We start from the raw sequence: 14735 nt of genomic DNA, 5'->3' as shown, positions 1-14735 counted from the left end.
CTCGATAAAGGTCATCCATCAGGGCGACCAAGGCTGATTCAGTCCCGTAACCAGATCGGAACCCAGACTGGGATGGATCTAGATAATCAGTATCCTCCAAGAGTGCCTGCAGTTGCTCCGCTACAACCCTCTCAAGTACCTTCCCTAAAAAAGGAGTGTTGGCAACTGGGCGGTAGTTGCCTAATACCATCGGATCCAGTGTGGGCTTCTTCAGGAGTGGTCGCACTACTGCCTCCTTAAGGACAGCAGGGACCACCCCTTCCTGTAGGGAAGCATTTATCACCCCCTGGACCCACCCAGTCAGACCCCCTCGGCTTGCTTTTATAAGCCAGGAGGGACAGGGATCGAGAGGGCAAGTGGTCGGTCGCACTGCTGCAAGCACCTTGTCTACATCATCAGGCCGCAATAACTGGAACTGATCCCACAAAATTGGGCAGATGGTGGCATCGGACACCTCAACTGGAGCTGCACTAAAAACAACGTCAAGCTCGCTGCGGAGAGAAGTGATCTTGTCCTCAAAGTGTGATACAAAAAGGTCACAGCGGGTCCTTGACGGAGCCAGGGCCCCATTTGCTGGGGAGGATGTTAGCAGCCCCCGGACCACCCGGAAGAGCTCCGCTGGACGGCTACTCGAGGACGCAATGGAGGCAGCAAAATAAGCCTTCTTTGCTGCCCGCACTGCCACGCAATAGGCACGATTATGCGCTCTACAGCGTGCTCGGTCAACTTCGCTTCGAGTCTTGCGCCATTTGCGCTCCAGCCAACGTCCAGCCTGTTTCATTGACCGCAACTCCTTAGTATACCAAGGAGCAGAGCAGGCTCTACAGGACCGGAGAGGACACTCAGGTGTGATCAAGTCGATGGCCCTCCGCATCTCACCATTCCACAGTGAGGCTAGGGCCTCAGCTGGATCACCAGCTCTCTCCACTGGAAAATCCCCAAGAGCATTCAGAAATCCATTCGATTCCATCAGTCTCCTGGGGCGGACCATCCGAATGGGTCCCTCACCCTTGAAGGAGGGTAGTAACGCCGTGAGTTCAAATCTCACCAAGAAATGGTCTGACCATGACAATGGGGTTACTTGGACCCCCCCCCCCCCCAATCTTCAGACTACCCATCTCACAGCTTGGAGCAAAAACCAAATCAAGGGTATGCCCTGCTTTATGTGTTGGGCCAATGACAAACTGAGACAGCCCAATGGTTGTCATGGAGGCCATAAAGTCCCGAGCCGGAGCCCCAGAGACAGCCTCAGCATGAAAGTTGAAGTCGCCCAGAACAACCGTCCTGGGTTCCTCCAACACCACACTCGAGACTGCCTCCGCCAGCTCAGTCAGGGAGGATGCCGGGCAGCAGGGTGGGCGGTATACCAGCAGCATCCCCAATCTGTCTCTCTGGCCCAACACCAGGTGCAAACTTTCAAGGCTTGCTCCAAGATGGAGTGGTTTCCTGGTGATAGAGATGGAAGTTATATGAATCACGGCGACCCGCCCCGCCCCGTCCCTCCAATCTATGTTGGTGCTGCACTGTGTACCCAGATGGGCAGAGCTGAGTCAGATCAACCCCACCCAGCTCATCCACCCAAGTCTCAGTAATGCACGCCAGGTCAGCCCTCTCACCCAGGATTAAATCATGAATAAGAGAGGTCTTATTGCGGACCGACCTGGCATTAAAGAGTAGCACCACAAGGAAGGAGGGTTCAGTGGATGAGCTACCAGGTACATGAGAACTAGAGGAGGAGGGTAGAAGGGGAACAGTGTGAAGACACCTGAAACCCGTTCTACGCTGATGTTGCAACCCCTTCCTCCTGCCATATCTCCTTCTGCCCCAAATCACTGGAATAGTGGCTCCCCCTCCATGTGTCCCTGCATCACGGCTTCCCAAAAACATCTTTACCTACACCACCTATGCATTCACTTACCATTCAAACCCACACTCAGTCATACAAACAACACAGTCACATTTCTCACTTGTGGTAACCAGCCACTGGTCACAGATGGACATCAGGCTACTACCAACTAAGCGATAAAGTGCTTTCCCCCACCCCCACAATCTCCCTCTCTTAGTAACTGCTAATTCTACTACTACCTGATGTGTGGCCACACTCCTCCCCCTGGCTCTCACACAGGGGAGCCTCCTGCTTCAAGTACCATAGCCTCTCACGTTGGGCAGATGAAGCAGCTATAATTGGTGAAGCCCCCAACCTCTGCCTCAGGGTGGGGAGGACACAAGAAGTAATTATATCATTTCCCATGAGATCCCTGCCTCACTCAGGGAAACTCTTCTCACACAACGTGTTGCCCCCTTCGGGGACGCCCTGACAGGGGTGGCCTGCCGCCTTGTGGCAGGGCAGTTCTTATGGTCTTCAAGGTCTCAACAGGCCTGGAGACAGCACTCTTCTGCCAATTGGCTGGAGAGAACCTTGGCAGTTGGCTCCACTCAGCAATCAATGGAGCTGGGAGGTGGGCGGGGCGGTGGCACAAGCAGCAGGCTGCTGTGGATGGTAGAGCAGTCCTCTCCCCCAGTTCTCTTCTCTCACCAGCTCTGAAGTCTTCCCAGCCTCGTGGCAGGGCAGTTCTTACGGTCTTCAAGCCTCAAGGTCTCAACAGGCTTGGAGACAGCACTCTTCTGCCAATTGGCTGGAGAGAACCTTGGCAGTTGGCTCCACTCAGCAATCAATGGAGCTGGGAGGTGGGCGGGGCAGTGGCACAAGCAGCAGGCTGCTGTGGATGGTAGAGCAATCCTCTCCCCCAGTTCTCTTCTCTCACCAGCCCTGAAGTCTTCCCAGCCTCGTGGCAGGGCAGTTCACATTTCTCTTCCAATTTGCCAAGCATGCTGAGGATAACTATTGCTATCTCCATTATGTTTCCATTTTAATTTTAATGAGCATATGTTAAAAAGTCTTATATGGAATCCTTCCTGTTTCAGTCCTGCTATCCATCAGATTATTAGTTATTTGTCATGAACAAAGAATATGCTTGTAGACAATAAGGTGTCTTGCATTTGGGGGAGAATGCCATGTCCTTCTATTTTTTTTTTGAATTTCCTAATTTGTTTATTATGTTAAATTATTTGTTTTTATATTGTAATCTGATTTGGAAAGGCAATGATTGTGAAAGGGAGGTCAAGAAATATATTAAATAAAAGTAAATAACTTCTAGGTGAGGCCTCAAGGAGAAAGCGTTCCAAGTCAGAGGATATGGACAATGTCCATTCTAAACGCCGTCGATATATGGGAGAAGAATATGAAGCAGAATTTGAAGTAAAAATTACAGCCAGAGGCGATGTTCATCAGAAGCTAGAAAAGGTAGAGTTGATTTTCCTTCAGTTGTAGATATTTTGGCTTTTAATTAGTAGCAATTTCTCCTCCCCCCCCCCACCCCCACTACCTCAAACTCACAGAATACTTTGTTTAGAAGATCAAAATATGTGACTGGCTTATGCTGAATGAGTGAAAGAGAACTATTGAATGGATATGTTATTATATTCCCACATCATCATTATCATCATAATAGGGTATTCCAATATTTAATACTATCATTATTTAGTTGAATGACAGACCAGTAAATTTATTCTTCCCTTTTTTGCCCTTTATATCAGGTATTGGCACAGGGTACAGGGTAGGGAATAGATTGCTGGCCTGTTTCTGTGTCTGCTTCTTGCTGGAATTGTTGCAAAGAACGTCAGTTTAAAATGGCAATCCTAAATACAAATCCTAAGAAATGTCTCATTTAACTCAGTGGGACTTACCTAGTCCTTATGCTTTGTATTGTACTGTAAACCTTGAGCTGTTACATTATGACATGAATTATGACTTGTTAAGAGATCCTGAGTGTGCACTCTTGATTTGTACATTTAAAACTCATCAGTGGGCCATGGAGATTCTAGTTTTCAGAAAAGAGTACACCATACAAGATATATGTTGGTTCACCCCTATTTTATCTTAGCTACTACTTGCTGATGAATAGTATTGTCTGTCACTGATTCAGGGGCTACAGTAGTTACACCAATATGCTTCAAACACTGACCTTATAACACAAGATTTGATTGATCCACTCTCATGCTGGCACCACACTCAGGATGGCTTATCCATATTTAACCCCAGGATGTTAAGGATATATTTTACCACACATGGGGACACTTCTAATGTGAAGTGGCTGCATCCGTTCCTGTTTAATCTAGTGTGCCAATTCATCTAAGTCTTCCATTAAACAGATTGAGGGTTGCATATGTTTATGGCAGAGTTTCTGAATTCCTAAGATGCAACTCAGCAATATTCTTAAAAGAAAAAGTTTATTCAGGGGAAACAGTAGGGAACCTAAAATCAGGCATGTAAATAAATAAAATAATAAAAACTTTTCTAAGAGTCTATCTGTCTGAAGCTAATAAACGGAATATGATTATATAATAGTTATCAACCCAAGACGATAGCCACTTCATTGGTAGTTTCACTCCACCAGAGAGTATGAGCATGCCAGAATCCAAACAGCTAGTCTGTAAGTTGTTGCCCATTATAGGGGAAGCAACATTCATTTATAGGAGATGTGTTTCAGTTCAGATGGAAACAAATCAGAACATTTCAGTTTTAAGATGTAAATGTTAGGTGGGCATGCTACAGTTGTGTACATTGCTAGCTGCATTTGTTTTAGCATTTCAAAAGTTATCAAAAAAGAGCCTTTTTTGGCTGAGGAGCGGAGTATAAATATGATAAATAAATAAAAATAAAATAAATCATTGTATGGGAACATGTAACGCAACTTTGTATATGTTTGCTCAGGCACATGTTCCATGGAGTTCAGTGACATTTACTTACATGTATATGTAAATCTGACAACAATTCTACTGTCTCAAAGCCAGTGTAAAGTACTCGGTGGTTTATTATAGAAATAGCTATCCCTCAATAAGATTTTGTGCTCTCAACAGCAATCCTTTTAATATATGTGCAAGATGTTTCTCTAGATTGCTGACATTTACCTTTATACACCACAAGCAAACAAGGGCCAATCTGCCTCCAAAACCATTGACATGGATTGAAAATGAATGCAGTAAATGCCCTCATTCATTTACTAAGGTCCAAGAGATTTTTCATAGATTCCTTGAAGTGCTTAATGAAGTAGGGGGGAGATCTAAATTATTGTTATTTCTGTTTAAATATGGAAATAAAGTCTCATTGGATGATGATGGTGATGATTATATTTCAGCGAAGAGTTGAGTAACTATATATTGACTTGAGGGCCTAATAGGCCCCTTCCAACTCTACTGTTTTATGCTCCTATGATTATATTGCATGTAAAATAGCAATACTAGCAGTGAATCTTCATATATTTTTGCAGGTCATCCATCGGTTTCTAGAAGAGAAATTCAGTGCCCTGCAGTGCACATTGTTTGATAGAACTCTAGCAGATCTGAAAACTAGAGTAGATAAGATTGAATGTAGCAAAAGACACAAAACTGTCCTTACCGAATTACAGGTATGTAAGCATATCTTTTATGTCTGGAAACTTTATAGAGTATTTTTTCAGCATTGAAAAATAGGATTCCTGTTAACCGATGTAATTTTTTTCCTCAGGGTAATTCGGTGCTTGTTGCCAGCAAAAGGAAATAAAGCGGTGTGGCGACTCCACTGATAGAAGACATCCACCAGTGGAATGGGGAGGAAGAAACGTTCAAGGATTCCCCCTTCCCCTGTAGCCCTCCGTGCACCTGCAAACCTGCTCTGGGGAGTCCTCCAATATTTTGGAGCAGGTTTGCAAGAATGCAAGGGCTGCTGGGAGGAAGACACAGTGCTGAAAATTATCCCCCTTCCCATTTTGCTGGTGGACATCTTCAGTCAGTGGAGTTGCATTGGATACCACCTAAAGTTGTTTGAGGAATCCAATGTAAAGCAGCATTTCGTGAGGAGTTATAAGTTGTTAACTATTCTCTCAGAAGCGAAGAATCTGGCACCTGGACAGCGAACGTTTAGGGCTTTAGGTGGAGGGGAGGGTAAATCTTAATGAAAAGAGCAGACAAATCTTCTCCAGCACGATTGCATTTACACAGAGATCCAGCAGAACACTTTTGGTCTTTGTTAACTACACCACCACCCCAAACTACTATCCCCTCCAAACACTGGCATAAAACATTTGCTTATATTTGGAGGAAATAGTTGTTGGGGGGGGGGGAGGTTGTAGTTAACAGAGCCACTCTTTTGGGTGGTCAGAGCCTTTGAGATAATTTTTCAGGGACATAGGATCACTCAATAGCCCACTGTTGCCTGTTTGCAAGATACTTTGCAGATAAAATCACTTATATTTGCTTTGACTTGAATGCTAGTGGTTCTAATTTGGTGACTTGGGCTTTGGTGGTTTTGGCACCCAGTTGCCTTGTTTTGATCAATTGTTTTCAGCTTATGTTGTCTGAGGATGTGGATAGATTCCCAAAGACATGAGGCACACTATCAGACATGTACCCTTGCCCATCCTGGTTAATAAAAACTGTCATAGAAGGATTTGCCAGGTGGATTAGTGCTGTGCAAATGCCCCTCTTCAGCAAGACACTGCACTCTCTCCTCTTTCTCTCCTCTCTTTCTCTCTCCTCCCTCCCCTGGATGTTAGTAATGAGCTGGATGAGGGCTAACAAACAAAGGAAATCAAGGCAAGCTAGAGGTTCTTCCAATCAGTGGGAAGGGTTTAATGTCCAACTGGTATTGGAAGGGGTTCCATTCTTTATGAAAACTATGATTTGGGAGTGCTCTTGGTCCCAACTTTTGACTTAGGTTTTCATACTTCCTCTGTGGCCAGGAGCATCTTCTTCAAAGAGGGAGCCTGGTTTAGCTTCTGTACATTAGCTATTCTTTTGGAAGTTTGAGAACCTTGTATCTGAAGTGAAAATGAAAGTCCTGCCCAATGAACTTGAAAAATATGTTTCATTAATGTATTAGATACGTCTGTTAATGAAATCCTGGGTTTGAGATAATTTGAGACTTTGGAAGCAATTCAGAATAAATTTCTCACAGCTTTTTATAAGGCTTCTTTCCATATGAAGCTGCTCATAAATTACAATCCTGTTATATACTGTATGTCTCACTATCCAGAGAAGCTAGGTTGGTGGATACTCAAGACAGTGCTGTTTGGTAACAGCACTCTGATTATGGATGGCCTGCCCAAAGGTGGTGAAATTGGCCGCTTCCTTATTTGCCTTCACAAGGGCAGTAAAGACCATTGTGTTCCATTAGGCTTTTAATGCTGTATAATGTTTTGTCACACTTTAATTTTAATGCCGCTCTAAATTTTTATTGTATAGTGTGGGGAGTAGGGGGAAGCTCCTTGGGGTTTTTTGGCTTTATGAGACGTTTTAATTATATTTCTATTTTACCTTACCACTATAGCCTCAGGCTATAGTGGTAAAGAGGCTAATTTAATTTATAAATTTAAATAAATCTTGGGAGTGCCAACATCCTGTCTCAGGAATTAACAAAGCCCCTTGGCTGTGAAAGCCTGTATTGTGACAATTGAATATGGGTTACAAATAAGACACCCAGAAGAAAATAGATTACCAAAAATATGACAGCAATATGTAATCCTAGTTTGCAATGGCCTTAATATTATAAATCCAATCATGGATAAGTTACACTACAAATATTGTAAAGCCAATCATGGATAAGATACGCTGTGAATTAAAACATGCTTTCCCTACTTCGCACTTTTGCAAAGTATAAAAGGCAAGTACCATATGGGGACAGTCGCTGTCTGGTGAAAAGTTTGTGAGACATTTAATTGCTACTAAGTAAGCTGCTTGCTTTATCAGGACATTAGGAATAATTGCTGCTCCATCCTTTTTAGGTAGCCTCAGTACTGGCCTATAATAAGGAAGGCTTCAGTTCCTTATCAGTAATAAATTATTTTCCATAACAATTGTAAATGAGAAATTGTATTTATCTATATTGTGGGAATTCGAGTTTTGTTCTCGTTGTTTTGTTCTCTTCTTCATTGCCCATAGACATATCAGCACATTAAACTGAACTAAACTTATTGCAGTCATATCTGATTTCCCTGCCTTCTTTTCCCTTATTTTGAGGCTAAAATTGCAAGATTGACAAAACGTTTTGGAGCCGCCAGAGAGGACTCAAAGAAAAGAACAGAAGTAAGTATAGAGCTTTTAATTATTTTGTTGATATACTATTTAGAATGAAATAATTTTCTTGGTGATCATGTTGGGCTTTGTTCAAATGATATCTTATCTCTCATGAAAAACACTCGTGACAGAATCACAGGACTGCATTCTTTGTGTGGGGAGGAGTTTGTGTGTTAACTTAGTAAAGCTACTGGAAACACTTTAATCTCTCTTATTTATTTATTTACACTTTTTAAAACAGCCCTTCGTTCTTGCAGATACAAGGGCAATGTATAAAATATAAATTACAATAATTATAATATAGTAAAATCACTTAAAACTTCCACATCATGATAAATAAAGCAAATACAACAGAACAGACAAAATCAATCCATTAAAATGCTTTGGTAAACAGAAATGTTTTGAGCTGGCGCTGAAACAACTGCAACATTGGTGCCATTTGCACCTATGTGGGAAGGGTATTCCACAGTTGGGGCAACACAACCAAGAAGGCTCTCTTCCTTGTTGACACAATGCACCCAAAATGTGTAGAGAAGATCCTTCTGTAATGATCTTAAGTCACAGGAAGGCTGGAACAGAGATATTTGGGTCCCAAGCCATTTAGGAAATATTCTCTAAAAGAGGCAGAATATTTTGGGGGTTTCCAACTAGAGTAGAATATAAACACTGTAGTAAGTCTTAGGAACTTCTTAATCCCAATCTGACCCTCTGGGGGCCCTTTCCCTTGACTACCAATCCCTTGGTGATTTCTTGGCTTTTGTGCAGTTTTCCCCAGTCTAAAAGACTTGAATGCCTCTCCTAAGGCTTAGTTGCTGGCAGTAATCAGTCTTTTGCCTTTGGTCCTGCCTCTACTGGAATGTGGCTTCCTAGAGCTTCTCCAAAATGCAATTCTGCTTTCAGGCCGAATGAAGTTCAGCATCCTTGTCTTAATCAGTGAAGGTTTCAGTGGGTGTGCATACTTCCTAACACAAAGTATGACAATTCCAGTGCCATCTCTTGTCTGCGTTTTGCACCTGCAAGTTACTCCTGAGTCTAGTTGTATACTACCTTGCTGAACCAATACAGCATCAAAAACCAAGATTATAATGCCAGCGCCTATATATCGGATCAACAAGGAGGAGAGAGAGAAAAAGTTATTAATGCATTTATATCCCGCGTTTTTTCCTCATAAGGAACATAATCCTCCTCTCCATTTTATCCTCACAACAACAACCCTGTGAGGTAGGTTGGGCTGAGAGTCGGTGACTGGCCCAAAGTCACCCAGTGGGTTTCCATGGCCAGGTGGGGACTAGAACCTGGATCTCCTGACTCCCAGTCCAACACTTTAGCCACTATACCACACTGGCTCTCACACCACACTTACGTCATGAACGTGCTTACAAAGCAACAGAATAAGTTTAGGAGTTTCTAAAAGCAGAAGAGTATGCCTAGTAGACAGAATGATCATGTATGGAATATGGCTTTTAGAACATAGGTCTCATTTTCGCTTATGTCACTTTGTAGAATCTACAAAACACACCCCATTCTCCAGGAAAAGCAATGGGTGACACAGGCAGTCTCAACAGCGTGGTTTATCGGTAAGCTCTGAGTTGTGCTTTGAATGACAAATGCTGCAATAAAAATGCAATATAGTTTGGGAACTAACCTATTTTTCATTTCTTAAATATTGTGCCCTACTTTCTCTTCTGCTGTTAAAAACTGTTTTTATCAATTCTCATGTGTTCAGGAAAAGTAATCCCTACTGTAGAATATGAATTCTTAGAGCCATGAATAGTTTTGTTCTATACTTTTTAGGAATTCAGCTTAAAATATTATATATAAATATGGGGAACAAAGTGCTAGAATAAGTGGATAGTAATAAATGATGTAGAATTAAAAATAGTTTTTCTCTGGACTCCTGTACTGCTCATTGCTACATCTCCTTTGATTGGTACAGCTAACATGAATCTTCATTCCATAGAAATGCCGGCACAGTGAGACAGATGCTGGAGTCCAAGAGAAATGTAGGAGACACTTTTCAATCCCCTGTGACTACAGGTAAAACTCTTTTTCCATCTCAGAGATATATTTGACTTTTTTTCTTGTATTTGTTTTAAAAAATTGAAATGGTTAAAAAAGTCATAGTATAAATCTGTCAGATGCCAACCACACACACACACACACACACACACACACACACACACACACACACACATATATATATATATATATATATATATATATATATATATATATTTTAGCAGATACCACTCTCCTATTTAAGTCCAATGATGGCACCAAATGTCAGTTTTTACATTATACCAGGGTGGGCAACTTGTGGCTCTCCAGATGTTTCAGCCTACAACTCCCATCATCCCTAGCTGGCATAGTCAATGGTGAGGTATAGTGGGAATTGTGGGCAAAAACGTTTTGAAGGCTACAAGTTACTCACCCTTGTTTTACACTGAACAATGTGGTTTAAAAATGTAGAGCTACAACTTTAATATTTTGAAGATGTCTTTCCATAGAAGCACCTGTAGAAAACTAGAGCACTACCTGTCCTGTAGTGCAGTACACTCCAACTTACTTGTTGTTGCCTCTTCAACCCTAGAATTGTGGTGAGGGCTCCACAATCTGTACACTATCAGTGGTGGGCAGAGTCCAATCTGTTGTCTCCTTGCTTCTCTCTAACAAAAGCATATAGCAGTCTTAGCACGTGAAAGGAATTATTCTTGGGTTACTATACTACACAGTGAAACCCAGATTCCAATGAAGACGTTTTATTAAAATTAAGTGTACAGAAAGAGGAAGAATTGGGTAGTATTAAAAAGAAAAGAAAACAGGTACTTCCCAAATAGCTGTGCAGGTTTACAGGATCTAGTTTGCTTAGTACCAAAACTCCTCTAAGATTCACCAACTAAACTTTAGTGCAAAAGTCATGCACTTAGAATTGAAAGAATTCTGAGCCCAGGAATTTGTTTTGAATACCAGAACTGAACAGAGCTCATAGTCCTTCTACACACAAATCCACTCCTGGTTATTCCAAGTTTTCTTCATTTCAGCTGTATAATTTAGGGTAGTGGGATCATTATGTTGCTATTGCTACACAAATAGAAGTCAGAAATCCTTGCCAATCTACTGAAAATCAAACAGAGCTCTACCAATAGATTCAGAATTATCTTCTGCCACCACCCATTTTAAAACTTACATGCATGTTATGCAAATCACCAGTGAATTCTGAAATGGTAAAGGCTTGTCCCCAAAGGTGACAATTTCAAAACAGTATCAGCCTCAACTTTACTCATGGAAATTTCACGGGATGGGCTGACAGGAATGAGGATCACCCAATCAGTAAGATATGTAACCCATGCCTTACTGATGGACTTTCATGCTACCTTGTTAGCATGGCCAGTCAGTATGTACATAGCGAAGGATTAGCCATGAAGATTGTTCTAACACAGAAAAGTAGAGGTGAGAATGGGAGAGATAATTTCTCTTGGTTCCTGGCAGATGGAAGCTATCAAGGGAATTCATAGCTTGTGTAGTGACAGAAAATCTCCTCTGAAATGGAAGCTATGCCATTTGCTAGATATGTAGTATTTTAAAGGGCAAGGAAAGAGGTTGGGGTAGTGGTTTAGCAAGGCTAGCAGCTGGGAATGGAGAGAGAGAGCAAAGGTGAAAGGTTTGTGTGGACAGAAAAAGATTGGGTGGGCTAGGAAGCAATTCTTTCCATCCCCGCTCTTAGCCTCTAACTCCACTATTTCTTTTCCTGCCCCACCTCTTGACTACCCCCCACCCACCCACCCACTGCTATTATGTGACTAGCCACATCCTCCATGGGAGCCACTTTGTGATCTATGTTGTGGTGGCACCTCCAGCAGTTTCTCAAATTTCCCAAATGTGCCCACGGGTCCCCTGACAATTATATTTTAAACATATTTCAAAGCCGTGTACAACAAGATAAAAATATAAAACCAAAATAAATTAAGGTGTACCTAATAATTGAGCAAAGACATAGCAAAAGAAGAGAATCGAGAGTTCCGTTGAAAGCTTTTTGAAAAAGAAAGGACTTGATTTGCTTTCAATGGAACAGCAAGAACTGGAAGATCATATTCTCATGTGTGGCATTTCAGAGCTGCAGGGATGCAGTGGAGAAGACTCTGTTTTTCATAGAGATCAACTTAATCTTTATATAGGGTGGAATATTTAGCACGGCATTGTTGGTAGGTTTTAGATGCTGAGCAGCTTTACACAGGGGAGCACCTTCCCAAATATAATTGAAGCTCAAGCCATTTATGGCAAAACCAGCACTTTGAATTAGTCCTGATATAAATTGGTGGGCAGTCCAGATGCACTAAAACAGGTGAAACATGATACTGTCACCTTAAGCAGTAACGTTTTGCACTTGCTAAAGTTTTTGAACCATCTTCAAAGGCAGCCCCACAAAGAGTTCATTACAGCAGTCTAACCTGAAAGTCATCAGAATATGAATGAGAGCTGCTAGATATCTACTTTCCAGCTATGAGTTTAGCTGTTATATCAGTCAAGCTGATAAAAGGCACTTGGTATCTATAAAGCTGATTCATCCATTTTTTTAAATGCCAAGCATTAAAATAGCTTCGGTTTCACAATAATGTGTTAAGTACAAATGAGTATTTTAAAGAGTGAATTCCAAAGAGGACTGCCTTTTCATTTTAATCACAACTTCTGCTTTATATTCTATACAGGCTTGAAATAGAATGAAAACCATAGCCTGATTCACAGGCTGGCTGGCCCTATCATTAGGCAGAGTGAGGGTATCATGAATAGGCAACAAATCGTTATGTATTTAATGTATTAGTATTTCTTAGGGAAGGGGAGAGGTGTTTGTGGAGTTTTCTGCATCAGGTGCCAAAATAGCTTGGCTGGCCTTGGGTACTATGCAGATTGATTTAGGCAGTTGGCTGGGGGTGGGGGGTGAGAGCTGCAGCTACTGCTATTTGTTGGCAGCAAAATGTCTTGGCCAACCCTGTTGATTCAGACTTGACATAGCATATGTTATGAATAAAAAAAAATAGTGCCATATAAGTGTTGGTTACCATGACGAAATAATAATTTAATATTGCATATCTTATTTTCTTGCTGTGTTAACTGAAATGGCTCATTTGGTACAGAATTTTAAAACATTTATCTTTTACATTTTTGTAGTGTCTGCTACTACTATTACTACTCCTCAGGCACCAGTCAGTGTACATCCCAAACCACAAACTCCAGTCACCTCTGCACCATTGACTTCTGGCTCCTTGACAACGTCTGTGCTTCCTACAGCTAATACAGCAACAGTAGTTGGCACTAGCCAGGTGGCTGGTGGCAACACACAACCAATGTCTGTTTCATTGCAATCCTTGCCAGTAATATTACACGTACCTGTTGCAATGTCCTCCCAGCCTCAGCTCCTACAAGGCCATACTGGTACTTTGGTTACTAACCAGCAATCGGGAAGTGTTGAATTTATACCTGTACAAAGCCAATCTAATGTTGGTAACCTAACCAAAACTCCATTGTCTCTGTCGTCAGCTAATTCAGCAAAACCAAACAACACCCCTTCTGTACCTAGTTCTAGCATTCAAAGGAACTCTCCAGCCAGTGTTGGCTGCTCAATAGGGACAACTCTAGCTGTGCAGGCTGTCTCAACAGCACATCCTGTTGCACAAGCCGCAAGGACTACTTTGGCTACTGTAAATACTACAGGGGTGTATACTCCTCCTACCAATAGGAATTCCATACAAATGAAGATCCCTTTGTCGGCCTTCAGCAATACAGCTCTGTCTGAAACAAGTTCCACAGCCGTACCTAGAATTGGTAAGTTATATATGCCCACTGTACTTGAATTGTTCATGTAGATAATTAATTGTTCTCTACTATAAGAGGAATATGTTGATTTTAAAGAAACCTGAATTTGAGTGTTTCATGCTAGAATTCTCTTCACCATAAGTGATTGGTACTGATCTGCTGCTAATAATTGAAATATTCTAGTGAAAATATTGGAATTAAACTAGAAAATACCTCCAATTTGTAGCTCTCAGAGAGTTGGCACTCATTGTTCTTAAATTAAATATATGTGATATAAAGCACATTCATTTAATTAGACAATATAATGAAGTTGTTTCTTGCCCCGCTCAGAGAGTCAGACATCCAGGTTGCTACCACCTCCAATGCCACCAACAGATGTTTCAGCAAACAAGAAAGCAGCTGAGGTTGCCTCACAGGTAGGTTGGCTTTTATTCATCTTTCTACATATCTAAAGTGCTATCCACAGAAATACAAATCTGACCTAGTTTCTTTTTCCCAATTCAGCAAATCAAGTGGTGTATTCATAATTTACCATTTCTTTCAAAACGTTAAATAGAAAAGAGTCTTACTAAATAATTATATAAGCAACTATGTGACATAGTTTTGGGGAGATTGCTAAAGCAATATCTGCCAGTAGTTGCACAAAACCAACCATTCTCTCCATCAGCCCTTCTTGGGGGGCAGGCAAAGGATCATCCTGGAAATGCACAGGGATTCATCTGCCTATCAAATAGGAGGTTTCTCACTTTGTAAAGGTACATGTCTTTAAAGCTTGGGAAGTACTAACCCTGGTTGGATATAAGACCCTCCCT

General features: G+C 41.7%; 1 protein-coding gene across 5 annotated transcripts in view; it reads left to right on the top strand.

The window, feature by feature from the left end:
* Positions 1 to 14735, top strand: part of ATF7IP (activating transcription factor 7 interacting protein) — a 101380-nt gene that overhangs the window by 62517 nt on the left and 24128 nt on the right. For all 5 annotated transcript variants that reach the window (XM_063133655.1, XM_063133654.1, XM_063133651.1 and 2 more), the window contains exons 4-10: positions 3159 to 3304; positions 5331 to 5468; positions 8056 to 8121; positions 9616 to 9689; positions 10073 to 10149; positions 13279 to 13932; positions 14254 to 14339. In XM_063133655.1, the coding sequence (XP_062989725.1) occupies positions 3159 to 3304; positions 5331 to 5468; positions 8056 to 8121; positions 9616 to 9689; positions 10073 to 10149; positions 13279 to 13932; positions 14254 to 14339 (1241 nt within the window). The remainder of the gene's footprint in view (positions 1 to 3158; positions 3305 to 5330; positions 5469 to 8055; positions 8122 to 9615; positions 9690 to 10072; positions 10150 to 13278; positions 13933 to 14253; positions 14340 to 14735) is intronic.

The sequence above is a fragment of the Elgaria multicarinata genome, chromosome 9 (genome assembly GCF_023053635.1).
Source record: "Elgaria multicarinata webbii isolate HBS135686 ecotype San Diego chromosome 9, rElgMul1.1.pri, whole genome shotgun sequence".
NCBI classification, from domain to species: Eukaryota; Metazoa; Chordata; class Lepidosauria; order Squamata; family Anguidae; genus Elgaria; species Elgaria multicarinata.
This window is presented reverse-complemented; position numbering and strand designations above follow the sequence as displayed.